Source organism: Fistularia commersonii, chromosome 30 (genome assembly GCF_037954325.1).
Source record: "Fistularia commersonii isolate RoL2024-O1a breed Wild chromosome 30, RoL_Fcom_v1.0, whole genome shotgun sequence".
In the NCBI taxonomy this organism is placed as follows: Eukaryota; Metazoa; Chordata; class Actinopteri; order Syngnathiformes; family Fistulariidae; genus Fistularia; species Fistularia commersonii.
In genome coordinates this window covers 7,832,493-7,859,749 of record NC_141313.1, presented here as the reverse complement: position 1 = coordinate 7,859,749, position 27,257 = coordinate 7,832,493, and the positions used below count along the sequence as shown (strand labels likewise).

General features: G+C 43.2%; 1 protein-coding gene across 1 annotated transcript; it reads right to left on the bottom strand.

Annotated features, from left to right (window-relative positions):
- Positions 1 to 26,269, bottom strand: galnt4 (polypeptide N-acetylgalactosaminyltransferase 4). The gene is made up of 11 exons (XM_086177994.1): positions 26,130 to 26,269; positions 21,831 to 22,279; positions 17,311 to 17,480; positions 15,917 to 16,106; positions 15,599 to 15,784; positions 14,536 to 14,653; positions 10,594 to 10,770; positions 7,607 to 7,738; positions 4,019 to 4,129; positions 2,272 to 2,424; positions 1 to 2,171 (listed from the first exon to the last, which is right to left on the bottom strand). Exons 2-11 carry the CDS (start codon positions 22,211 to 22,213, stop codon positions 2,040 to 2,042), a joined length of 1,752 nt encoding a protein of 583 aa, XP_086034120.1. The 5' UTR covers positions 22,214 to 22,279; positions 26,130 to 26,269; the 3' UTR covers positions 1 to 2,039.
- Between the last annotated feature and the right edge of the window lie 988 nt (positions 26,270 to 27,257).

The window sequence follows — 27,257 nt, the reverse complement described above, 5'->3', positions numbered from 1 at the left end:
TTTCTTTCTTTCTTTCCTGTCTTGTGCTGCTGTCTCTCGTTATCATTGGCTATGATTGTTTTTTTTTTTTTTTTATCGTCAAAATACAAAACATTATCATCGTATCTTATTGAATCATCTGTACACATTCGAACCATATTGAAATGTATGCTTGAGAATCCAAGTTTAGATATGATTAGATGTAATCGATCGATCATAATTATCTTTGCAAATGAATGGCAACAGCAACAATTGAGGTTGACCAAAATCGCCTAAATTCAAGATTCAAAGTGTTTCTTGTCACAGGTTCAGTGTAGAAACGTGTGTGCATTTGGATATGTGACTAAATATCAAGTTCAAAATCTTTGACATATGTTGAGTCCAAGGGATCAAACCAAATTCAGATACAAATTGAATACGATCTACAGACAATTAAAACTCAAAGTCACAAAAAGAAACGTACACACGCGTATTATATTGCAAGAAATAAGAAGTGTCGCGTACTGCAATGGTCATTAGTATTAAATGACATATTTTTGCCAGTAGGTGGCGCCAAACGACTGTCAGTCATGCCTGACTGGGGGTCACCTCTTGCTGCAACGTGCAAGTGCAACAGCCTTTGTGTTTTCCCTGGGTTTGAATCCACGGCGTGCATGTCATGTGATGAAGAAAAAGAAGAGGCCGAACTGCACATCTATGGTTAGTTTTTCTTCTTTTATTATTTCAATCATCCCAGCAAGTTGACGCAAGTCGAGTATCCGGTCGCGTCCATTCGGATCGAGTCTCTTTTTTTTTTTCCCCTCAAACCAGTTCATTCTTTTAGGTCATCAGTAGTTTAGCAGGTGCTTCATATTACATTAGCGCTATCCCCTTGTGGTCCCTTGAACCGAACATTATTACACAGGCAATAAAACAAATGTTTATCCATATGAATATTTCATATTCGTGGGTTTTAAAGGCACGCATAGACCAGACCTGGTTGCGTCTTCAACGCGGCCAATGACAGTTATACTGCATGTCAAGGTCCTCGGATCCCAGAGGAAAAAACATCGATTGTGGTAGGTTGTTTGCTTTTTTTCTTTTGGTGGAGAGACCATTTCAAGTATAGTTTATACGCACAAGTCTTCATTAAAAAATAAAAAAAAAAATGTCTGGCACCGCCAAATTGAAAGATTAATTCAAAGAGGCTTTCCCTCTGGGGCTCTTTCTCACTAAATAAAATCAAGTGCATCAAACCAGTGTTGTTTCACTTTTAGCATTAAATATCATGTGGCGTCCACTGGCACGTTTTCATTTGGGCGCGTAAACCAACTCCAGAGGATGAGAACTTCTGGAAGGCACAAACACGGTTGAATTCAGGGTCGGGAGGGAAGTGCGCTCGGTGCACGTGCTTTCGCCAACGCTTCAAGTCTTGTTCAGGCAGCATGAATCCGCAGACGAACGAGGGAATGTTTGCTTCCCTCTCACATGACAGAGCATGTTAGGGGGGCAGGGGGGTAATGCTGCTGACCGTACATTCTTACCCATCCTTGAATTCGTTATGTTTCCGAGAAGTAAACAAATGACTGTCTGGTCCTTAAGCGGGCTTTAACAGTAATTTTACAATGATTGCACATCAGGTAACAATCTGTAGTGCAGCGTGACTTCGCGTCAAAGCTCTCAAAGACTGTCTGGTCTCTTTGAAAGGCACTTCTTCGTGTGCCGAGTGGTCCGGTCAGCTTCGAGACGACAAAGACCAACTCTGTTTTTGGTCAAAGAGGCACTTGGATGAAAGCAAGGCGAAAGGTGGGAGTCGAGTTTGTGTTTGTTTTTTTTTCCCTTTTCTCTCAACAAATCGAGTTCATCCTGCCCTCGTTCGGCGGGTAAACCAGCACCGGACCGGGTCAGTCATTGCTGTGGGGTGACTTTCCATCACCGCCAGCTCGCAGCCTTGACGATAAAGAGATATAAAGGGAGAAAGAGAGAGAACAGAGGGCAGCGGAGAACATCCATTGTCGTAATTGCACTCGGGTTAAAGAAGGTCACTTGAGGTTTCCCTGCTACATTCTTGATTTCTTTGTCTACCACTCGAATTTCCACTGCTGGTGTTTGTCATCGGGGTTGCACCGCCTCATCTGAGCGTCCGTGCGGCCCTCCAGTGTGCGGTACGCCGTGACACACATGTCAGAGCTCGGGTGGTAGATGGTCCTGTCCTAAAACACGAGGATGAGAGTCACGTAAAGCCCGGAAGGCCAGTTGGGGGGAAAAAAAAAAAAAAGATAAAACAGGAGCGTGGATGTGGGCGACGCTTACGTTTCTGAACTCCCAGATGATGCTCGACGGCCTGATGTCACCGTCCCGCGGGCAGTGTCTCATCCCGATCGTCGTGTATCCCTCCAGCACCTCCGCGCACAGCTCCGTCACCGAGTTGAATCGGATCTCTTTCTGAGACGTGTATTCGAAGTACTGGGGCGAGAGACAGGTGGTTTTAACTTTTAACTTCATCGACATTTAAAAGGTACTAAATTTAAAAAAAAAAAAAAAAAAAAAAAGTTAGATGGGAAATGAAAACGAGGAACGTAATGAACGTCAGATTCGAAATAGTTCGAGTCAATATGCGCTCCAGATGTTCAGGTTAGGAAATGCATTCAATCAAATGTTATAAGGTCCGCACTGTGTAGGTGTCCAGCTGGGCGTCTGCTCGGAATGTCAATACAATAAACGCATCTGATCTTTGCACTAAAAAAATAATTAAAAAAAACATTGGTAGACGTCTTAGCTGCCACATGCCCTTAGACATCTTTTCTGTCCAAGAAAAGCAAACGCCGCTCGATAAAATCTGCCGACCTTCATATCAGTCGGCTCCTGATGATCAGCGTGTGTTTTTCTAACCTGCCTTTTGGAAATCAACCCCGGGAGGCAGCTCGGCTGGAAAGAGCAGTCGTGACCGAGGGATTAAACCTCTTTCCCAGTTGTTTACACGCGTACCCCCCCCGTTACCTTAATCGCTCGGCGCGAAGGGAGATTTTGACGAGCACAAAAGATATGTGTATTGACTTTTCACTGGGATTACAGGATGTTTTCCTTTTATACTGCTGTTGGATCAGCCAGCATTACGTGACATGTCTGTGTGTCGAGGGATATTATCATTAAAGACGGGGTGTTCGGCCTTCTCAATCAACGAGACGTAAACAATCACACACACTCAGGCGGTACACACCGCATCTGCATCACTTCAAAATCATGGCCCGTGTCCCAGCCTACCGGTTTAACAGACGGCCAGGTAATCCATCTTCATACTTCCCTCACACTCCTCCTCCTCCTCCTCCTCCTCCTCCTCCTCCTCCTCCTCCTCCTCCTTCTCGTATCTCATACATCTTTCAGGTGCATCTGGGTCCGTAATGGCCGTTTCTAATAAAAGACTCACTCACGGCACCCGCCGGCTTCAGACTTATTTACCCAGGCTGTCGCATTTATTCTGCCTCCGAGGCTCATGTATCTTTTAAATGGAACGTGGTTCCTATCTGGGCCAAAGAGGGGTGTGGGAGGGAGGCAGCACAGGGCCAGCAGGTTTTTGTTTCGGCGCCGGAGCCCTTGAAACGACGATTTCAGTCACACGCGTGGCTCTTCGTGACGGGGGATACCTGATGCAATGCAGCGGCGGGGTATCGGAGATTCGCACAAGGGGAGCTCGGCCTCCTGTTCAACCCCGGCATTAAATATACATCCAAATAATCAGCCATTTTCTCCACCATCCATCACAGTGGGCAGACATCCACTTTGAAGCTACTTGTGATTCGATTGCAAAATATTTGGGGATGGATGTGAGCGAAATAGCAAATCCGCTTTTTCCCCTTCATTACATTTAGGTCTGGACGCACCGACAGAGAGCAATTTCTTGTGGAATCAACCGAGGCGGCTCATTTTAAGGGTCAGCGGGACTCCAACCGAGCAAAGGGAGCATGTGGCGAGAGATAAAATTTAAAAAAGAAATTGAAATAAAAAGGGGGGAGAGAGCGGGAGAGAGAAACAGAATAAACAGTGCAAAAACTCAACATACCTGGTTGCCTCCCTGGCCGTGGCAACCAAACAGGGAGAGGTGAGCCCCGGTGGGGTTGTGCTCCGGGGCGTTGTAATCCAGACACTCGGACTGTATGCCAAAACTGCGCACCTGAAACCAAAGAAACAGGCCTTTACTACAGTTTTTAAAGCAGAAGCAATCAATAATCTGTCCCACCCTTTTATCAATAAACACCAATGGACAAGCGAAAAATACACGGTAAAGTTGCGCACAGCCAAAACAAATACAATAGTATGATAACCTCCGGGGCAGATGAGAGCGCAAACATCCGCTTGGCTGCGATGTCAGCCGCAGGGACTGAACCTTCACCTAGCCGGGATCACGATTCGAGCCAAGAAAACTCTAAACGGTGGAGTTTGGCCAGATACAACAGATGATGGATTTTGGTGCCATCACCAGAGTCTGGCACTAACGACCCTTTTTACTGAAATGAAATCGACTGTTTTATTCATACACTGAGGACTTTAATACAGTCAGCAAAATCTATTTGAAGTATCCAAAGTACAGAAAATTATCCCAATTAGTTTGATGTTACTTTATTAATATTGTAGCAGCATTTTAATGCTTTTTGTTCAGGTAACAGTGTTGCATCGGTTAGTGCTTCTGCCTCACTGCAACAAGGTCGCTGGTTCAATTCCAACTCAACGCTTTCCCATGTTTGCGTGGTTTTCCTCCGGGCTCTCTGGTTTCCAACTACAATCAAATAACATGCGGTAGGTTCATCGGAGACCGTAAATTGTTGGGACATGTAAATGTGAGCGTTAATGGTTGTGTCTTTGTATGGCAAGTGAATAAGAGGGTGAATGGTTACATGTCTATATGTGGCTCTGTGAACCCTGTCTCTTCCCCAATGACAGCTGGAATGGGCCTAAGCACTCCCACAACTCCGAGTACAGGATAAGCAGTATAGATAATGAATGAATAAAAGTTCAGGTAACGTCAACGCATGATCCTGTTAACAGTCTGTGTAATGCACCTGCACCAGATGACAAATTCAAATGACAAAAAGGTAGATTTAAAATGCAAGACAGACACGTTTGTATCAGGTGTTTGCTGGGGAGACTTTGGACTAAAGCGCTAGTGAAAAGCACAACTTTAATACCATCAGCAGCTGTTGACGGTTTATCAAACAGTTAGTTAAACCGACCTCCACTGAACTGATTATCAACACCAAAACAACACTGGTGTAACAGCTGGGTATCTGCTGGTCATGTACATCTAACAAGCTAATCATATGCATTCGATTATCTGTTCAAGTCTGATATCACCCATTAAAATCAACCAAAAGATTATTTAAATCAGGCTATAAAATGAACTGATTATTTCACTCTCGGGCCGAATTTCATAGATTAGGAATGTGCCCAGCAGCACTTACAGGAAATGAATGTAATAGACCCGTGCAATAAATATCTCCGTCATCTGACAAATAATGAAGGACGGTCACTGTAGAGCAATTAACATATAATTCATCATTCATTCATTCATTCATTATCTATACTGCTTATCCTGCAGCAAGTTCTTAGCCTCTTCCCGCTGTCATTAGGAGAAAGATACGAGATACAACAATTCACTTTCTCATTCACACATTTTCCTTTAGGGAAATACAACAATTCACCCTTATTGATACATCTTACAGGGACATATAGCCTTTCTCTCTTTCATTCAAACGTCTCGGCAATTAAGGGTCTCCAATGAACCTGCTTCATGTTTTTGGGCAGTGGGAGTAAACCTGAGAACCTGGAGACTACACAGAAAAGACAGATTAAATAAGCACTTTAATTGTTTATTTAATTTGTAAATATATATTTTGAAGTGTTCGGTGAAATAGCCCTTTTTTTTTTTTTTGCGGTGACAGGTGGTGACATGCGATAAAAAAAAGGATGGCATGCTGACGGTATTTTTGCAGGGGAACATTTAAGTTTGGCTTTTTATTTCCTAAATATGAGGACTCGAACAGAATGAGTATTTCGTTTGAACATAACCTTCAACCCAGTGTCTTTTCCTTCTTGCATGCAGAAATAGATTTTTTTTTCTCTGAAGCAGTTCATTGATTTCATGAATGCAACATACTATAGTTTTTTCTATACCTAGCATAAAGGGGAAAAAAAGATACCTGCAGTGTTATCTTCCCCTTAAATGTCAGAAGTGTTTCGTGGCTCCCGGTGTTTTCTGTTCTGCGGGAAACGGCTCCAAATGGCTCTTTGAGCATTGACAGTTACTGACCCCTGCCTTAGGGAATAGAACCAGGGACCTTCTTGCTAGGGGGCAGAAGCGCTAACCACTGCACCATGGTGCTGCCTTTAAATGTAATTAAGAATGAAAACATCTTGCCAAATTTAAATTCTATTCTAACCAAGCTGGGAAACAGATAAAGAAATAATAGACTGTACGATGGTACCGCTGCTCGATAAAGCACCTCCACTGCATTTTATCTCAAGTCAGACATGAAGAGGGAGGCCGAACAAAAACACACTTACACACAACTTTCACTGAGAGGAAGCATGTGGTAGCAGCATATCAACGATATGAATTGTAAAGTACGGCAACTACTCCAACTGGTATTTCCACCACGGCATCTGTCTAATTGCTTTGCGCGTCATGTGTTCCCTTCATCTGATTGGTTGCAGGTTTAGCTATTTGCGTCCGCAGCGACGTTTAGTCTGCAACCGCTGATTATCCCCACTTGAAATCTGAAACATGCCGCAGACGTTACTGACTCCTGGATTCAGTAAATGAAATAACCATCTCCAGATCTTGCTTTCGAAATCAGATATTGAATTTTTTTTTCTTCCCCAGCCATTCCAGGGTGGCCAACTCTTGGGAGAGATCGTTTTCATTTTGGTTCAACAGACAGGGGTCTGGGATCGAGTTCAATTACATTTTTAGTAGCGCATCGTAAAAGGCTCCGGTCCAAAAATATGTTAGATCACGATCTTGTCTACACTGGGGATGGAAAAGGTGATAGAAAGGAAACACGAGAATGTGTTCTGACCACATTTTTTCTTCCCTTTGTTTTCCGTGACAGGAGAGTTGGTCTGTTTCCAACCTTTTCCATGCTGTGTTGGAAGCGAGCCTTTACCTACTAGGTCAATCAATGCATAGTTTTTATGCTGTCATTTCACAAAGCCCAAATTGCCTCAGACAAACTTGCGCTCTCTCCCGTGACACTCCAGTAAGCCTTCATCTTTATAGTGTCCATGGGGGACATTGGCAATGCGGCACCTTCAGAGACATCGGACATTGGATCGAACCCAAGTCCAATCGACGATGCGTGAAAGACTTAGCGGTGCACAACTTTACACGGTGTCTAGATTTGTTTTAAAGTATTTTTCATTTGTTTCGCTAGGAGCTACACGGTTTGAGTTGGATGCTGCCATAACGCGCCCCGGCCGCGCAGCCAGCACCAGACTGTAATTGGCCGAAATTAAAGAAGCAAAACGAGTGCAGTGCCAGCATTTTCTGGCTTCCAAAACCAGGCGGAATTCATGATCTGTGATTGGTGTGAATAAAAGCACAGATCATGTGTTTTGCAGGGTGCGGAAAAAATGAATGGGTAATGAAACTCACCGCCCCGTGCCAGCCCTCCCTGTCCTCGGGAACATGCAGGTCCGGGTAGATGTTTTTCAGGTACCAGTCAAAACTGTTGCACTTCAGCCGCTCCCTGAGCAGCAGCCGCTCTGAGATGTCGCCGTATGTTTCCTGCAAGGTAAGTAGGTGGTGAGCAAATAGTCCAGGCAGGGCCACAGTCACAAATTAAGCCATATAGATGGTTAGGGATTGATTCATCTGCCAAAATTGTCAGCCGATTTCACCACAGTAACTCTGGACTTCACCAAATCCTCCACTTTTCAATATTGTTTGAAGTGGATGATGAGTGCTATTGCTGTTAGATGAATATTGCAGGACTGATTCTTAACAAGCTCAAATACGTTTGTGAAGCCTTGAGGCGCCTCTGCTGCAAAAGCGAGAGCGTTCAAATGGCAGGTCTGGAGATCATTTTCCAGACCGAGCGTCAAAGCACGAGATGGTAAAGTCGCTGCTGCTCAGCCGATCTCCCACTGGCTGTCAAATATCAGTATGTTACCCCTCTCTCTCTTTCTCTCCCTCTCTCGCTCTCTCTGTCTCTTTAGGTTATGGCTGTCATTTTAGCAGTGTCGTGTTCACAAACCACTGCCAGCCCCACTCACTACCTCATGACGGATGATTTCGGGGAAGGCATCTGAACCGCTGCTCTGTCAATCACCTGCAATTGTGGCTATAGATATCCACATTCTGCCAAAGCCTACACACAAAAAATTGAAATATCCAACATAACATCATCTCTGTGGGTATCTCTTGGGCTATAACTTAATTTTATCTATTTTACTTACCCATCAACAATTTATTCAATGTGACGTCTAATTATATTTGTTCTGCAATATCACACAAAAATAGAGACAAATTCCAAAGTTTGGCCAAGGCGAAAACCAAGATGGCTGTTAACTTTCTATGTTTAAGTTAATCTCAAAAGCTTGTGAAAGTATAGATGTTGTTTTGGATTAGTGTCTCCTTTTGATTTGTCAGAAATCCCGTGTTTATGATTTAGAGGCTCAAACTGCTAAGTATAAATTTAGAAGGGTTTTGAAGTAGAGAGGCGGCAGGTTGGCTTTCTGTTCTTTCCTCTGTTTGGACGGATTTTGTTTACACGGTAATCGAGAGCCAGCTTATCTACTGTGACGATGTCTTATCAGCCGGTCAACCACCACTGACGCAAAACTTGATAATGAATTCAACCGCCGCTTAAGCGACCGCATTGGGAGGCGGCTTTTGAAACAAACGGGAGTGTCTAAAATTGACATTAGACACAGCAACAAGACAGGAATTTACATCCTGGACGAGAAAGGTGACGTCTGTGGATCATTGAGAACGGGCCTCGCGAGCAAACGTGGCACTTGCTTTTGTGCATATATAAGATAGCCATGTTTGCTCAGGTGGGGGAACTTCGCCTTTTGTAATGTCAAGCCCCTGAGCTTTACCCGCAGGGCAATTTTTGTAGTGCCGTAGAGAGGAATGAGTGTCGTCCCTCGTAAATATATCTACGGTGCATTTAGTGCTTTAAGCTCCGTCGGTCACGTCGCGAAAGGTCGCTGGGAGGGGCCGGGGAGGGCTGTGATTCCTCTGGCAATGACAGAAACAAACCTATGATAAAGATTATAAGCATCTAAACCGCTGTGAAAATGCTATGCTGAAAACAGTAAGCTATTTACACGGCGGGCCTGGAAACACACAACCTGATTATCAGATTGAATCTGGCTGACAGTGAAGGGATCAAGAACGGCGCGGTCGACTCTGGAACCACTCTCCCTGTCTGACAGCGATGTGTTCAATGTCCCGCTGACCAGGTAATTTACTGGTTGATCAAAGCTCCCTGATATCAATAATGAATGTTTTTTAGATAGCTGAAATTGAGATACATTAAATTTTGATGTAGATCAGGACTAAGAATTTGAGAGGCGCACGTGCAGACACACACACGCACACAAGGACACGGCCGACCCGGTCAGCGGTCAGAGAGCCAGTGCGTCATCATGTTGACAGGGCACTCATATAACGTTATGCATCTCAATCAAACGTGAAAAGCGATGTCACCCGCTGCACCAGACAGTCACAATGCAGGCAGGTGGAGGAGGCGGCGCCGCAGGCCGCCATCCAGCATCTGGTGAATTCGCACAATGTGAAAAGTGTACGTCAGTGTCATTCATCTATTTCTGTAGAGATTGGGATGAATACTTTAGTGTCATACAGTGTAGCCGCATGAATTTATAGGCTGTCTCTCTATCTGCTCTTCATAATCACAGTGATAAAATTAATAATGAATAATTAATTATCATAGGGATGTTTTGTTCCTTTTTTCTTCACGTGTTCACGACTTCCTCAATGTGCTGCTGCTGTTTGCGAACTGACAATCTGCTTTTTCGTAAATAAGTTTTAGGAGAACGTGTTGCGATATTTGGCCTTTTGTTGAATAAATGTAAAACATAAGTAGGAGAATCAATATGTTCTGTCTTATAGAATGAAATGTACTTTTGTACATTCAATATCAATGATTTAAAAATCATTGATATGATCTTTACAGATATATATTCAGGATTCAGAGAGTTTCTGATATGTTTTATTTTAGGAACAAATGATTCACCCAATAATATGCTGTACATGTGTGCTAACCCATAGCTTAGCCTTCACCGCATACGTTTCCTGTCCCATTGGATGAAGTTGCAAAATGGCTAATCATTGATTCTCTCATTATCTCTACCGCTTGTCCCGCAGTCAGGGTTGCAGGGAGTTAGAGCCTATCCCAGCTGTTATTGGGCGATATACTTATGTATGTATGTGTAATTTGCTTCAACTAGCTCTGTTGAAATATGTTTTTACAATGTACTAAACATGTGACAGACCTGCTGCACCAAGAGGATATCATTACGCTCTGTGACCAAGATCTGAAGCAGCATCAGGGCAGAACATCTAACTGGACCTGACTTGTTTCCAAACTCTTCAGGGTTCGACGTGTGACCCACCTTCCTGGCTGGGGGGTTCCTGTTGTAGAAGTGCTGTTTGTAGGAGTCCATCCAAACCTCGGCTGCTCTCACGGTGTTTTGCAGGAAGTTGGGTCGTGCATAAGGGGCCTTCTTGGGGAACACGTGACCCACGTGGGAGCAGGGATGGATCTCCAGACTGCCGCCACACTGCCACACCTTAGGGGAAAGCACAAACACAACTCTTAATTTAACACCTTTTTTATTATTCTAAATGGTTCTGCCACGAGCCAAATCCTCTTGTTTACATACTGTGCTTTTTCACATTGTTTTGTCCACTGGGCAACAATTAAGAATAAAAGGTCGATTTTTAAAATAGAATCCAGGTATGACCTCCTCCCCCTCATTATGAGGAGCTGGAAAGCAACAAGATCACGTTCATCATTAACCAAGTCAATTATTCACTGCATATTACAACAGTGACGGTGCTTTTCAGTGCGGTCCAGTCACTCAAGGTCAACTCAACCCCGGGGGGATGGGCGCAGGACGGCGTCAACATTTAAAATAGTATTCTTTTAACATGCAAAATTTGGCAATAATTTTTAACTGAAGGGCAATGAACGACAAACGGTGCACATCTACATAGAGACAGGGATGTGCATATATACATACGTAAGCATATATATGTATTCTGAACACTTCCTTTACAGGATCAATACCGCATTTTTACCCTCGCCCCATTCCCTTGCTGTCTGGGATCGAAACAGGAACTAAAACTGTAAATTATGAAAAGTAAGCGTGAACTGCCTGTACTATAATCCACGGAAAAGATTGTTATTGTCAAAGTACGTTCGATAAAGGGTGCTTGTATTTGTCTGACACATGGATCAGCAGTCTGAGCATACCACTTGCTTTTTAGGTTATTGTTTTTTGTTGGGTTTTTTAATCCTGCCAGCTTTCATGTTTATTAACTCCAGGTCAACCCAATGACTTTGGCTGATTACATTCCCTCTGTTCTGCAGCAGGTCTGTGGAAAAGGTTTTTTCAACAGGAAAAAATAAAAAATACTTGTAATAATAAAATGCAATTCGTTTTCTTTTCCTTGACTTGTTATCCATTGGCAAATCAACTATTTGCCATATGTGTGTGTGTATGTTTTTTTGGGTAAGGCATTCTGCAACACAATACACGGCACTGAGTGATGTGTGCTAGAGACATTTCTTGGCGGCCACATTTCCAAAATCCGCTATTGGGACTATTTATTGTCATGGGGAAAGCAGAAAGGCGTGCTATTTTTGACCCGCTCTTCTCCGACTCTGTAATTGCGACATACACTGGTATTTTGACTTGCAGTGATTTCAGAAACACTAGACAATTTTGTCACTTCCTACAAGCCACCCTCGCATTTGCAACCACTCCGATAAACCCAACAGCCGAGATGCAATCACTCTGCGTAATGAATGAGTAACTAACTGCCATTACTGATTTATAGGTGCTGCTGCATTGCATTACGGTCTGTCAATACGGACAATAATTAATGAGCATCTCGCTACCATGCATACCAGTTTTTCCCATTTACCGAGAGTCAGATGATTTGCGGCATCACAGTGTATCTGAGAATGCACTGTCACTCTTGTTTACTTTGTTTTCCTGTTTTTGAACACCTCCAGTGAGATTTCTAATGGACCTCCCGCTGAATGTTAGACACTTGATAATCTCTGCGGGGGGGGCAAAGAGGGGAGGTTCTCTCTGTGATACTGTCAGAAAACAAATAGAGGCTAACAGCAGCAAAACACAAAGACTGCTCAGTTCTGACAGGGACTTCTAGTGTGTCTTGAAATGGAATGCGCTGTTTCCGTTTGCGCCACGTAATCGCTTCAATTTCACGATAACACCATTACTGGCTAACAGGCAAGAAAGCAGGGGGGTTGATAATACACGCAGATGGTTTTAAATTAAAATACTTTCTGATGGAGATTAAAAAAGTGCCAGAGTATATTGGGCAGCACCTGACACCTGTTCTGATGTTTTTTATCAGTTTTCTCTGATAAATAAATACCTGCAAAAGATATTGAGGCCTTCAGTCTGGTCTTTCCTGCTTGAAAAGCGGTGCTTTCCATCAGTCAATCACTGAGCGAGGCAGAAACCCATTGATTCTTTTGATCGTAACGTCTCCCCTCCATGTAACATTTACATAATTAAAAGACAAGCTATTGCTGTCTGAAAAAAAAAATATGGGTTTTTCCTGAGACCTAATCAAGTCAATCATTACCTGATAGGCAAAATAAATAAATCAAATGTGTGTCCTCTTTGCACCTAACTGGGAAATAATTACCAACAAATGACCTCAAATTCCAATTAAGCTAAAAGCTGCAAGAGCACAATAAAGGTTTGAGAGAAAGAAAAGACAATTGAGTCTGAAGACAATTGAGAATCTAATTATTTTTGTACACATTCTCAAATATTACATGCGTTAATATTGAAAAGCAGGCACTATAATTTTCTTTTTTTAACAATCATTGTCACTGTTTTGCTGTAATCAACAACAAGAAGAGCCTCTTGTTTTGCATAGACCCAAATTGGCTTTGGTTTCTGCATTTCTTTCATTATTTAATTGCATAATATTATTTTAACTTCTCTTCACCTAAATTGTACTTATTTTAATATCAGTGTCACTTTTACTTATTATGGATATATTATTATAAGTTGTCATCTAGCAGATATCTGGTACTTCATCAAATTATAGTCTATTTGCTTTTGAGTTCTTGCTGGCTAAAAAACTAATTTGTTCCCTTGATGTTTGATAAAATTACAGCAGAGCTGGAAAAGAATCCACATTTTCTCACGTTTTGATTCAGCAGGCATTCTTTTCCTGCGGCGGGCTTTTTTTAAATTTTTTTTTAAGAATAACCCCCAGCGCCCCACCCCACTCAAAAAAAGGAGTTGAAAGCTCATTCATTCAGCATAAATTATGCACTGCAGAAAAATCCCAGGGACAGGCCTTTTTATTTCCTGGTGTAAAACCCATCACTCACGGGAAGAGGCCATTCATCTTCGCACTGTAATCACATGTGTTATCTATAAATCATGCGCCCTCACAAACTGCCCCCAACCCCCACCCCCGATATTAACTCAGCCTAAAGTTTCACTGACGAACGAGCGCACGGCGACACCTTAAACGCCTCAGCCGACGAGAGGTGTGCGCACTGGAAAAATAAAAATGTTATGACATGTCAAACATCGTTCGTTTGATGGCGGCTGCTTCTGATATGAAATATTGTGACCGACAAACTTAAGACTGCTTGCAATCTGGTAGGGATGTGACTTTGGAGAGACAGCACACAGAGGAAATTTAAAGCTCTACGTGTTCGTTTTTATAGATATTGGTGTTTATAAGGGTTAAATTAAATAGCTCATAACGGGTTGAATAGATGAGGGATGGAAAGCCGGCGGTTCTCTACGAACATAATTTAGTTCGCTGTGGTTCTGCCCTACGGCAAGAAGGTCCCTGGTTAGATTCTGACAGGGCTTATTTCTGTGTGTCTCTATGGGTTTATAATTGGCCCTGTGGCTTCACGCAATTGTGAATGCGGATGGGGTTTAATATGTCCAATGTCTTGAAGGCTTCAGAAATAACTGATGTGACGTGTGCGGTTACTTTTTAAAGTACCGACGCATCAAATAACTACGGCTCCTCCGCTGCTCCTCCTTACCCCTCCTGTTTTAAACCAGTTTTGTTTCTGTCTCTAAGTCATGGAAAAACAGCGGCTCTGCTGATCCACAGACATGATTTATCACGAGTATGTTTACACAATGTGTGCGCACAGCTTTATAAATCCGGTAATGTATCGCCTCTACAAAATCCGTACTGCATACACAGTTTTATAGATCTACAAGGAGAGTCATATATCTCTTCCCCCTTTTTGCGATTTCGCTTCATGGCAACACGCGGTGGGACCATTGCTGAGACAGGATTAAACTCACTCTAAAGGATAGCTCCAGGTTCTCCCCTCCCCACACTTCCATGCCCATGTCGTACGTTCCCAGGTACTCAAAGTATGCTTTGCTCACAGCAAACAATCCTCCCGCCATTGTTGGTGACCTGGAACGAAGCAAGAATTACACAGTGCTTACAGCGAAAAAAAAAAAATCAAACCTGACTAAATGTCTTTGGATAAAAGTAGGACCGTTGCAAGTTGATACTGCAGTGAAATTTTTGATGTTACTTCTGTGCCAACTTTGGATTTCTGTGGTAATTAAGATTACAATAGCCTCTTGATTTTTATCCAGCATTTCTCTTGAGCTGTGCATCCCTCCCCCGGTTTGCTGTTTCACTGGGTTTGTTATCATTTAAAGCACAGCTCCGCTACTGGTATGTGCCAATCTGATAACACGGTCTTCCGTGCATCGGGGAATCCGGGACCTCCCAGATATGGACGGTAACATGCTTCCTATCTTTTGACATCTGTAAACTTAATTTATGTCATTTGTTATGCCTTTCTTTTTCTTTTCTAATGAAATCAACTGCAATTCCCTCGTCGGCATATTTCGGGGGTTCTTTAAATTCAGATTACAAACACGCAGACAAAGATAGCATAAAGATAGATGGGCAGAGAGAGAGAGAGAGAGAGCAGTCACTCTGCCTTAAACAACCACCAAGCAGATGTGACAGCTGCACTCAGAGTAAATACGAGAGACATACACAACATGTCACTTGGTTAGAACTGCACCTTTCAGCTATAATGTCACACACACACACACACACACACACACACACACACACACACAATGCAGCTAAAGCCCACAGACAGAAGGGAATCAGCAGGGAAGTGAAAGCATAGCCAGTGAACCATTAACATAAATAACGGTTCCTAGCAGCCCCACCTGTTTATTTTGAATTACTATGATTATTATTATTAGGTGAAGTTAAAAAATCTTAATTATGATGGCTTTGTTTGCTGACAACAGTTTTATCCTCCTGTCTCTTAACTGGTGCTCATTTCAAAACGAACGCCGGCGGATCTTGCCAGGTATCACGTCGCGTCACCTGAGGGGGTCAATGCGGGACTTGCGCCTCTTGCGTTCCACCTCCGGGACCGAGTGCCACTGAAACGTGAGTCTCCAGTCGAAGCCGCCGATCATGGGCTCGTCGGTCTGCATGTAGAACTCGAACGTGTTCCAGTCGATGGTGTCGATGACCGGGCACATGATGGTGCTGGCATTCTCTGCGATCCTTGACGGGTATCAAAGACAGAGGACAGTGTTCCCAGCAGAAAAGGTTTTTGAAACAGAAAAGGACTGGCTTTTAGCATATTCATGGCTTTGCACATATGAGCAACGAAGTGTATCAGCTCAGCTGACCCACCTTTCAAGCAGGGGCTCGATCCATCCGGGGACGCACTCGCAGTGGCAATCGAGAAACGTCAGCACGCCACCGGTGGCGAATGTGGCGCCTATGAGTCGAGCCCGGACCAGCCCCTCTCTTTTGTTGGTGCGGATGAGCCGTACGCGCTCCAGATTGCTGATGTAGTCGGCAAGTTGGGACTTAAGGTAGCCTAATAATCACAAAGCATAAAGATAAAATGTTGAATGGATATTTTTTTACAAATTGCTACTCAGGAACAAGGGCAACATGTTCCTGTTGGTTAGGTACAACCGGTCCGTTGGCTCGCAATTTCCTGTCTCGTAACCGTGCCTGCGGGGGGGACGGACATGTCTGGCATTCCATGTGGTTGTTGTGGTCACGGGAGAAGCAGCGATGCCGGCCAAGGCTCTCTGAGAGCGTCATCATGGTGTAACGTCTCCGACGTACTCCGACATTCTAGCCGGGCCAGAATACTAATTCTTTCGAGGGCCAGAACGACTTCAATTTCCAGTTTATTGGTGTCCTTCTCAGAGCTGGCGCCCAAGTAACACAGTCAGACGCAGGTCGAGACTCTGGGGGCGCAGAAGCCTTATTTTACTGTGCAAGCTCTGCTCCGGAAATAAAAAATGGACAGTTTTTTGAGGTTTGTACTCATAAGCGGCATTCAGGACTCATGAATAAACCGCTGTTAAGTATTTGAACTACACACCGTGGAGTTCCATTTGTGCGGTTTGAGAGCAGGGTTCAGATTTTATTATAGTCCCCTGATGAAAGAGGGCATTTTTCTTCTATGGGCCTTTCTAAAAAGGAACTGGATATTAGACAAACGAGATTTGTGGCATTGTGGATTATGTCAAAGCTGCTTGTCACAACCACTGAGAGGCGAAATAGAAAGCATCTGTTGTCCAACACCTGTCAGATGATATGTTTTGCATTCGACACATTATGGAGTATTTTACGAAGGGTAGACATATGGGTAGAGTGAAGTTTTAAAATCCTTAAATGTGACGAATAATGTCACGCATACATTGTAGTATTTAAAGAATTTTTCCATGCTATTTACATCCAATTATCTTGTTGCTGCATCTATGGCTGTTTCATTCTATCTTGGCTTCAAGAGAGCTTTAATAGCTGCTTCTGTAATTAGCTATTATCTATTTACGGAGCCATGGACGGCACTGTTCCTCTTTAAATAGCTCCATTGTGTTTTATTTCCTCATTTTTATAAAACTGCTGTCAACACGAAATATCAAAGCTCATCCGCTGAGCTAAACTAGGACAAGACTGTCAGTCCGCTTTTTTTTTTTTTTTTTTTGCAGACGCTGAAAGAGCTTTTCTTTGTTACAGAGACAAAATAACACAGCGGGTTATTCATCAATGTAGAAATGCCGGACCTCGGTCACTGTAGTCATCTATCAGGATGATCTCTTTCAACAGGACGGCTGGCGTGGTCTCCAGGACGCTGTGAATGGTCCTCAGCAGCGTGGACCAGGCCTCGTTGTAGAAGGCGATGATAACGGATGTGGTGGGCAAACGGCGGTAGTCAAACTTCTTGCTTCTGCATCTGAGGGGACATGAACGTCAACGGACAAGGAGAACGCTGTTACTCACAGAAGAGAGAATGAGACACTAGTGTGTTGCCCGATTTTATCCCAGATGGCAGTCATTACGTGGTGATAAAGATGGGAGTGGGGAGGGCCAGTCAGCGACACGCCGCAGCAGTGCTCAGGGAAAAACCACAGAATCCTGAGCAAACACACACAGGCACGACAGCACGGAGAGACAGGGTGGCAGGCAAACTGGACAAAAGTAGACAAATGAATGGAGAAGAAAAGGAGAAACAGAGAGAAACCTTTGATGCCTCTTCCAGGAAGCTCTATTTTTGGGTTGCGGTTCTCTGGCAAAGGTTGAATGACTTCTGGTAATTCTGCAGCCTGAAACCCGTCCCACATGCGGGACGTCGCTGAAATTTGGGGTGTGACTCTGAGCGATACGTTGCGCTTCGATGACGGTCACGAGCGATCGATTAAGCCGCATTCCTTTTCCCCCTGTGAAGAACTGTCTTTCTGGCTTACCGATGACGGGCAGCTCTCTGAAGAGCGTCCGCCACAAATATTCAAAATGAAATGTGCATGGGGAGATGTGATGCAACCGAGCCGCGCTGCGTGATCAAAACTTTGCCACACAACAAGAGAAAGTGTGACAGCCAGTCTTACAGTCCACAGTGGCACATCCTTGTCTGAAGACCATTATCTAAACAGAGCCATTCCTCCAAATGTAATCTATCAAATTATATGATATATAATATGATATAAAAAGAAATAATCAGGATCTGTTGTACAAAAAACTTGGCATCTCATCCAGATTTGCACAACAGTATAGAGAATTGGTTGGGTCATTTCACAAAATATCAAACTTTTTCATTAATTGGAATTTCATCTACCTTCTTAAAATAATTGCCAAAAACATGTCTTGACAAAAAATGATTTTCCCTCAATCAACTCCTAATTCAACATTTGGCTCAGTTTTGTTTTCTGAAAAACTTGAAAAAATAAGTTAGACGATTATTTTGCAAAGGCGACAACATTGTGCCCCTAAGAGGACATTTGGGACAAAACGTTTAAAATACAAGAGGGAGCAGGTAAAATAAAAATGGAAAGGATGTAGAAATGGGTGTTGTAAGACGTAGTTTTTGTATTCCCTTATAAAATATGGGAGTTACAGGCATTTCTCCCCAGGAGGGCAATATATGCAAGGTCACGCATCAGGCCGAGTGTGAGACTCTGGGATTCAACGACAATTAGCTCCTCAAAAATGGGATTCGCTTTTTTGCCGCAACCTAACAGGAAACTCGATGAGAATATTTTCTTGAAGTGGGTCATTTGTAAGGTGATAATTCAGGTCTCTCTCCAAATGGCATCAGGTACTTTTTTTCAGGGTGAAAGAGCTGCAAACAGGCCTCCAGAAGAAACTCATTTTAACAGCTGACATCAGTGACCCGATTCTTTCAGGCAATATCTGGACAATGCGGTGGTTCTTTAGAATGAGTTTCCTCACTTTCTCAAGCAAGATAGAGAGACTCAATCACTTCCTCAGCTAACATCTCAATCTCCTGGATATACCACACGCACGATGCTCTATGCTGGATGTCTGCTTGCACACTCGCTGTGAACCGTCTGTGTCAGGGATTCAGACGTGAACCTAAATAAGTGATTTAGCAGAAAAAAAAAAAGTTTGTGCAGCTTTTTCAAGCAAGAAATAAGGTCGCTCTAGCAGTGAGATGCCTGTGTCTTTTAAAATCCTCACTGGATGTGTCCACATGATGCCATAATCCCGATAAAGATATCTCTGTCTTTGAATTTTATCTTTGGATAGGAACGCGATGTGACTTTCGGTTTTCTCATCCCGGCGAGATGATCAAAGCATTATGACAGGCTAAATTTGGAGACTGCCTCTCGGGGTAAAAACTCCTCATTCCATTTTCACCTGGAAAAACATCTGAGACTGATTTTCTGTCGACAATCAACAATCTAACTCGGGCAATTGCCAATTTAAAACCTAGTACATTATCACTAGCCCACTATTTGAGATAGTTGATATTTCTTTAAAGCTCCAAAACCAGGAAATAAAATGAAATGAGGCACCTCACCTCATTAATGGAGTGCACGTTTTACCGGTTTCACAGGGCAAACGTGGGAGGCGGCTCTGCACCATCGTACTCTGCATTGGACTGCCAAAAATCGCGGGGGCTCAGTTGAGATTTGCTGCGCGCAACAACTCTGGACGGCATAAATCCATCCAGGCAGAAAGCTGCTAACGCAGCTTCAATAAGCCTTGAGCGCCTTCAGTCTTGTTTCAGCTGCTTATTGGAAAACTGATTCCAGTAAAGCGCTCGACTTAATCCCCGCGGAGTAATTTATCCCTGATACAGTTGAACGTTCAGCAACGCCTCCGAGCAGGGTTCAGGGCCACAAGACTTTTGGCTGAATTTCTCAAGAAAAGTAACAATTGATTACAAAAAATATGGTAGTAATCTTGGCGTTCGCTGGAAAACAAATTCAGTAGCGATGCATAGATTGATTGCGCAACATCGGCCTTGTTATTTTAATTAAGACGTTTTCCAAATTAAATGTTTATCATCAACACACCAATGTTGTCGCCCATGTTTGAAATGAGATTTTTGCCAATATCCGATACCAGCTATTATTGACCTGCCCTTTTTGTGAAAATTATCAAAGAACTCACCACTATAATTCCTTATAAACAGCTTCACCCCAGAAGGCAGGCTGTTAATGTTTGAACCAATAAAACAGCTTGAAGCGGTTCCATGTGAACTTTAACACTGACGCGTCTTACAAATAACACATCTCTGATGTTTCCCCAGATGTTGCTTCCAAACACCATTTTCAACTTATATTTATAAAACAAACTACATGCCTATCCTTTTCTGTCAGAACTTAGCTGGTAAATTCTGCTGCCTGTGAATGAACAACACAACGCGGCTGCAAAACTAATGAGATGCAACAGGTAAAATGCCAATGTCATCAGTAAATGTAATTTAATTTTCTGCTATGCTGATGACTTGGAAAAAAATTGTCTATTTTTCTATATATTTTCTTTTTAATTAAACATTTTCTTGTGCATCCCGGAGGATATTCCAGGACCCTCATCAACCACAAGAACTGTTTCATGGACACTCACTCATTCACTCACATACATACATACCTACATACATAAAGACACACACGCACGCACGCACGCACGCACCCACGCACACACAGGTTACTCCATCCATAAATTTCACTGAAGCCTGAATCTGCACCTTTATAGCTGTCACTTTAAAATACTTTACAACACATTAAATCCCTGCACTGTAACTGTTTTTTGGAGTTTGTCAGGAACCTTGATGCCTTGTCATAACTTGCTTTCTGTGATATTTATAATGTTTTTTCACGACTGCACTGTGGGTCTTAAGAGTAACCGTTTCAATCATCTGTATGTATGAAACATACAGCAGTAGTGACAATAAAGCTGACTTTAACTTGACTTCGAGGCAAAAGGAAACTTCTGCAGGGGGGTGACACGGTAACGCAGTGGTAAGCAATTACATCTCATGGTAAGAAGTTCCCTGGTTCGATTCCAACCAGGCATTCTGCGTGGAGTCTCCATGTTCTGCATGTGTCTGCCTAGCTTTCCTCTGAGTTCTCTGGTTTCCTCCCACAAAAACATGCAGTAGGTTCAAGGGAGACCCTATATTGTCTTCGCATGTGAATGAGAGAGCGAATGGTTGTATGTCATGTATGTATATATATATGTATATATATATACTGCCCAAAAAAATAAAGGGAACACTTGAACAACACAATGTAACTCCAAGTCAATCACACTTCTGTGAAAACATAGTGTCCACTCAGGAAGCAACACAGATTCATTTTGACTTGTTTTAGGGACATTACATCAAAGTTGGATCAGCCTGGAGTTTGTTTTTACACTTTAATTTTGAGTGTGATTCCTAATCAGACCTCCATGGGTTGATACAATTGATTTCCATTGATCATTTTTGTGTGATTTTGTTGTCAGCACATTCAACTGTGTAAAGAGAAAAGTATTTCATAAGAATATTTCATTCATTTAGATCTAGGATGTGTTTTTCAAGTGTTCCCTTTATTTTTTTGAGCAGTGTATATATGTCACCCTGTGATCGACTGGTGACCATCCTCTCACCCAGTGATGGCTGGGATAGGCTCCAGTGACCCTGAGTGCAGGATAGATAATGTATAGATAATGAATGAATGAATGAATGAATGAATGAATGAATGAATGAAAAGGATACTGATGCACTGATATAAGTCCAAACGCATTGGTGAACAATGGTTTTATTACTAAATAAGTTCCCTAATCTTGCTCTACTCACTCAGTCATCCTGTGGTCCTGAATGTGACGGTGGAGGGAGATCTTGTCGCTGACATAGATGTTAATGGCGTAGCGCTCCACGCTGTCCTGCTCTTCTTTCTTTTCCTCTAAGCTGAGGGTGAGATGGGTGGCCCGACCCCACTCGCCTGGTGCATTGCTGTCCGGCGACGGTTTAATGTAGAGCGGCCTCGACAGCTGCCCGTCGGAGCCACCGTCCTCTCTGGAGTGCGATCGCACCGGACGGCCGTTATCCGTGTTGTCCTCTTCTGGGGATGAGGAGGGGAAAGAGGAGCGCGCTAACAGTAGGTATCCCAGCCACAGCAGCCACAGCAGGAAGACAGTCTTGGCCAGGACGCCCAGTTTTCGTGAGCAGCGTCCCCTCATGACAGCAGGCCCCGGGGAGGCACCAAGACTGGCTGGATGTTCGGGTGCCCTACAGGACACAAACCTCTGAAGCAGAGGGGGGCAAAAAATGCTTCACAGACTCATACAGCAAACAGAGGTTCCAGATCATGAAACCGAGAAACCCAAAATTACATTTCCCTTGTCACCATGTGGTTTAAAGTACCGTTACCGCTCACAACTAGAAGCACCCGGAGATCACAAACTCAATCAGCATCCACTTAAAATTCCAGAGAGGGTCAGTGAGAATTTAATTAAACATACCATACCACACAGTTTGATGGTTTAGCAGTGCTGGAGTGCGCAATGTAAAAAATTAGGCTGCAGTCAGTTCCTTCACTCATGGGGACAACTTAACACAAAATTCTAGACTCAAAGAAATACACTGTTTTACCATTGTGTTGAGAATATAGTCATTTTTAAGTAAATGTTATACTGACAGGAGAAGCCAGTAAAGCCACAGACAGGCTAAAGAAAGTTAGCCCCATATAAGCCATGCATCCTGAAAATCTTGGTCTTGGTCTAAACATTTACTAAGGGGGGTTTAATGAAGATCACTTGTAAGGTTGTGAAGATGCAAACTTTCATTCATTCATTCATTCATTCATCCAACTGTCAGGGGCGCAGGAGGGCTAGAGCCTATCCCAGCTGTCATTGGGAGAGAGGCGATCACAAGGTCACATGTAGAGACATACAACCATTCACCTTCTCAGTGGGAAATTTAGATTCTCCAATGAAGGTCGTCCATGTTTTTGGACTGTAGGTTGAAACACGTGAACGCAGAGGAAACCTATGCAGACAAAAAATGGAGATTCTTCACAGAAAGGCCTCCTGTCGAAATCTAACCAGGAGCCTTGTTGCACTAACCACTACCCTGGGCCCGCAGGACGTAAAAAAAAATGCTTTTAAAGAGTTGTTTCTGCACTTGATTTAAGAGCTTGTTGAGTGACTGAATGCACAGGCAAGCAAAGACTACTGACAATACTGAGCATTAAGTGAGAGCTCCAGATAAGAGGCTGGCAATTTCTTTTTCCACTCGCAGGGGTAAGAACAGGGGTCTCATGTTGATCAGTGTCCTTAAGAAGTTGATCTAGACATTCAGGGGAAGACCAGACACTGAGGAAAAATCCTGGTTGGCAATGTATCAATCCCCCTATCTGTCAAAGCAGAGGGACACCTGCAAAGGGAAGAGACCCCCTGAGGCAGAACACAAATGTGCTGTAAAACTGTCCAGGAAGGCTCCGGCCGGATTGGAACGCAAACCTGGGTCTGACAATCCCGCCGTGACGCCAACGTGGTGCTCTGGAAATACCCTCAAAGCGCAGCAAATACTCACATGTGTACCAGCCACAAGAGACAAACCATACTTTGCAAGATATTAGACCCCTGTGTCGGCATGTCCTGCCAGAAACCTGCGAGGGGGAGGAATATTGTCGGAGCAGAGGGAGGCTGACGTCAGAGGCCATCTGAGGGAAATACTTTGACACAAGGATGGGGAATATTATCTTTCACTACGGGGCTGCTTCTTGTCTGCTATTTAATGACTATTTCCGGCTTAATAGCAGATAGCGCCTCACTGATTCTTGTGCAATTTTAAGTCTTTTTCTTTTCCTGATTCTGCCTTTTATCAGGCCAAAGTACCTGATTTAATGGTGTTTTTCATCCACGTATTCTTGATAACCATTGCAAAAAAAGAAGGAAAAAAATTAATTGTATGTTAGATGCATGCATCTGCCTTGGTCTACTCCAGTATTTAAGTGCTTCCTAAAAGGCCCATTATTCACCACACACTAAGTTTCATGAAAATCTTCTGAGTAGAAGTCTTCTCGGAGGCTTCTGACAGGCAGACACACAATTCTTCTACAAACTATCCAGGACTGTGGTGTTTGCTTCACAGCACCTGTCAACATTGAAACATCCCGAAACAACCCAGTAGTAATTACACTACTACTGCATAAATACATGTATTCATATTTGTGGTGCTGGGTGTGGGACGGTGAAATGGGTAATGTTTTCTTTGGATTTGAATCGTCATAAACAGTTCATTCTATATACAATTTCCACTGAAGCGTCTACAGATGTGCACAAAAGGGTGGAATATTTGCGCAGGGATAGGCCCCTTTTTTTGATTTAAAAACAGGATTAATACTGGTATAAACATGCATGAAGAGAGTTTTTTTAGGCCATCGCCGCATTTGAAACAGATCAGCTCGGGAAGAATTTGAAAGATGGTTCGTGTAAACACAAACCACTTAGCTATGTTGGCAGCATTTGCTTTTTATATACTCGCATCTATTGTGCTGCATTAAAATTAGAGCAGGGTGCCATTAATAGTGGCACACTCACACATTGCAGCGGTAAGAGAAGCGTGCGCACAAATACACACTTAAACCTCATTCTTTTAAATATGCTTAAGTGGTACGAACTGTAAGGAAATCAAGTGGGAGGGATTTCGAGAGTCTGCAGCGTCTCGCAATGTATCTTGTGGTCACACCGTCAAAGGGACCTCGGTTTACACAGGAGTCCTTCACGCCAGGCAGCGCGGCCCTTTCACTCCGACCTGGGCCGCAGCCAGGGGACTTGGGAGTCCTGACATTACAAAATGGAGACGCCTGTGGACAAAACCCCCCTTTATTGGCTGTCCATCACATCTTGCACTCTCTCTGAATACGATCCTCTTCGGGAGGATGAGGATGGAACAAAAGGGCTTAAGACGCAGGCTAAATCCTGCCCCACTTTTATCTATTTTTGTTTTAAAACGAAACCCAACCGACACAAAAAAGTAGGTGAGAGATAAGATAAGCCGCAATCTGTTGCCGCGTGTCTCGACAAGAACATCAAAGATGGAAAAGTATTTATGTTGCAGCTTTCGCGGGACAAACAAATGAAGCTTGAAGCTCAGGTCACTTCAAGTTTCAGTGTGCCGATGACGGAGACCCCATTTCTCTCCATGGTTAGCAAGGAATGAACAGCCTGTGCTGTTTTATGATACATTACTGATTTCTTCACCGGGCCCTCGAGAAGGGGGGGGGGGGGGCATGGGGGAATCTGGTGTGATACTCAGCATTGAAAAACAGTTACGTAAAAAGGAAAACCAATTGACAAGCGACCATCTACATGGTGACCCACAAAAAACAGGATAATTCACTCTCCTCAAAACATAAACAGCACTTGGTCTTATATACAATGGGAGTGTTTAAGGAGGCAGATTGTGATGGGAGGCGACAGGGCTGTCTGCAAAAAAAAAATAAAATCCACTTTATTTGTCACAAAGTCACTAATACTCATTGAAATACACCCCCAAAAAATGAAACCCATCAAAAAATGTTTGTCTGTTCTTACGAGGAAGTGTGTGGGTTGTAAAAGAAATTAAAAAAAAATAGAACCTCCCTTCAATTTACAGAATTGAATATGAATGTATCCCTTCTATCGATCTAACTATATCTTTAGGACATGACATTGATTGACTTGGGGTTTTGTAAGGGATTGTAAATTTAACAGCAAGCAACGCAGTGCAACAAGTCGCCAGTGTGATTCCCGCAGGATCTTAAATCACCCGCAGTCAGCGGGCGGGTGACGCGTTCACTGACATCCCATGAACGCATCATAAAAACTGAAAAGCAGCCAGGCGGGACAGGAAATTTCCGAGGGTGTGTGACACCAAAACGAACTGCAAGTATCTCGGCCATGACGCTTTTGCTGTTTTGAACCAGTTTTCCCACAGAGCCGTTCCGTCGACTTGGCGAAGCGAGTTTAATTTAGAAGTAAACAAACATGAAAGTGCGAACCCGAGTCGTGAACGCCGCTTTCACTTGACACATCGAGTGAAAAGAAGTACACTTTGAACCATAACACGAAAAAGTACATATCGGTGACAAATGGCGATGTCATTATTTACCTTGACGACAAGTTTACATATCTCGGAGTTTCTTCGAGGCTGTCGAGGCCGCTGTTAGTCAGCCCGTTGCTTTCCAGTCCGACCACTGGCTTGCAGATGTCAGCATGCCCACATCCTCTCTCCTCCACGTTTGCCGTCGGGCCGGTATCCATTTACGTATCGCAACCCCACAACTTCCGGTTTGACCTTTCAAAATAAAAGCCAATACGGCGACAGACTAGCTTTAACATAGCATTTTGAACACTGACATGAATCATTCGTTCACATTTTTAACTTTTAAGGGTAAAAATGTCCCGTTTAATTGTTTTTTTTTCAGCTGTTATGTCATGTTAAAAAAAAATCCCCATCCCAAAACAACTATTGGATATGCTCTTCCAGCTCCACCGGTGGCTTTACGCGCTAGTAACCGAGAGCTTGACGAAGCTTTCAGCGCTAACCTGTTAGCTGTCATTCGCGTCTGCTGTGATTTATCGCACGTCAATAATATCAATATTTAAACCTGCTTCGTGTCTACTCGCGTATCTTAATGCCCCACCATCTACTGAATCGCAAGTGAGTGTGATTTTAAAGTTTTGAGCACAAGATTCAACACAGTTAGAGGACATCTGAAAAGTTTTATGCTGTTTTTTGCAAAGTATTTCTTCTTGAGTTCTGCCTGAAGGCTGTTATCTGTCCAAATCTGTCGTGTTCAATATAAAATTGAATGATCTTTATTGCATACTCTTAAAGGCTGTGAACTCAATGGATCAGCATTAACACCCGAGTTTCTGTAGTACTAATTATGTACTTTATGAGCTGATTTTGTAGCACTTGTGCAATAATACAGATCCGTATTAAGACAACGTCGTAATCCAGATTATCTACACTTGAGGCGACCCTTCCTCTCTTTACACAAGTGAGAAATAGACGTTATCTATGTTAGAACAACTGAAGACACACCACAATGTTTATTCAAATACTTGGACCTTTTCATGAACATGTTTGCATTTTTATTTCTGCAGAGAGTAAGGAAACCATTGTCTCGGAGGCCAGTTCACTAACAATACTCATATTAAGGCCCTAAAAGAAAGGGACTGAGGGAAAATGTGATTCAATTTAAACTGGCACAATAGAGCCACACATTCTAAG

What these genes read in the sequence shown, in the direction of transcription:
- galnt4 (XM_086177994.1), bottom strand. Translation starts at nt 22,213, where the DNA reads ATGAGGGGACGCTGCTCACGAAAACTGGGCGTCCTGGCCAAGACTGTC. An exon ending in CAGGACCACAGGATGACTGA is followed by an intron (nt 17,481 to 21,830) that starts GTGAGTAGAGCA and finishes ATGTCCCCTCAG; the next exon opens with ATGCAGAAGCAAGAAGTTTG. An exon ending in ACCTGGAGCTATCCTTTAGA is followed by an intron (nt 10,771 to 14,535) that starts GTGAGTTTAATC and finishes CTTTCCCCTAAG; the next exon opens with GTGTGGCAGTGTGGCGGCAG.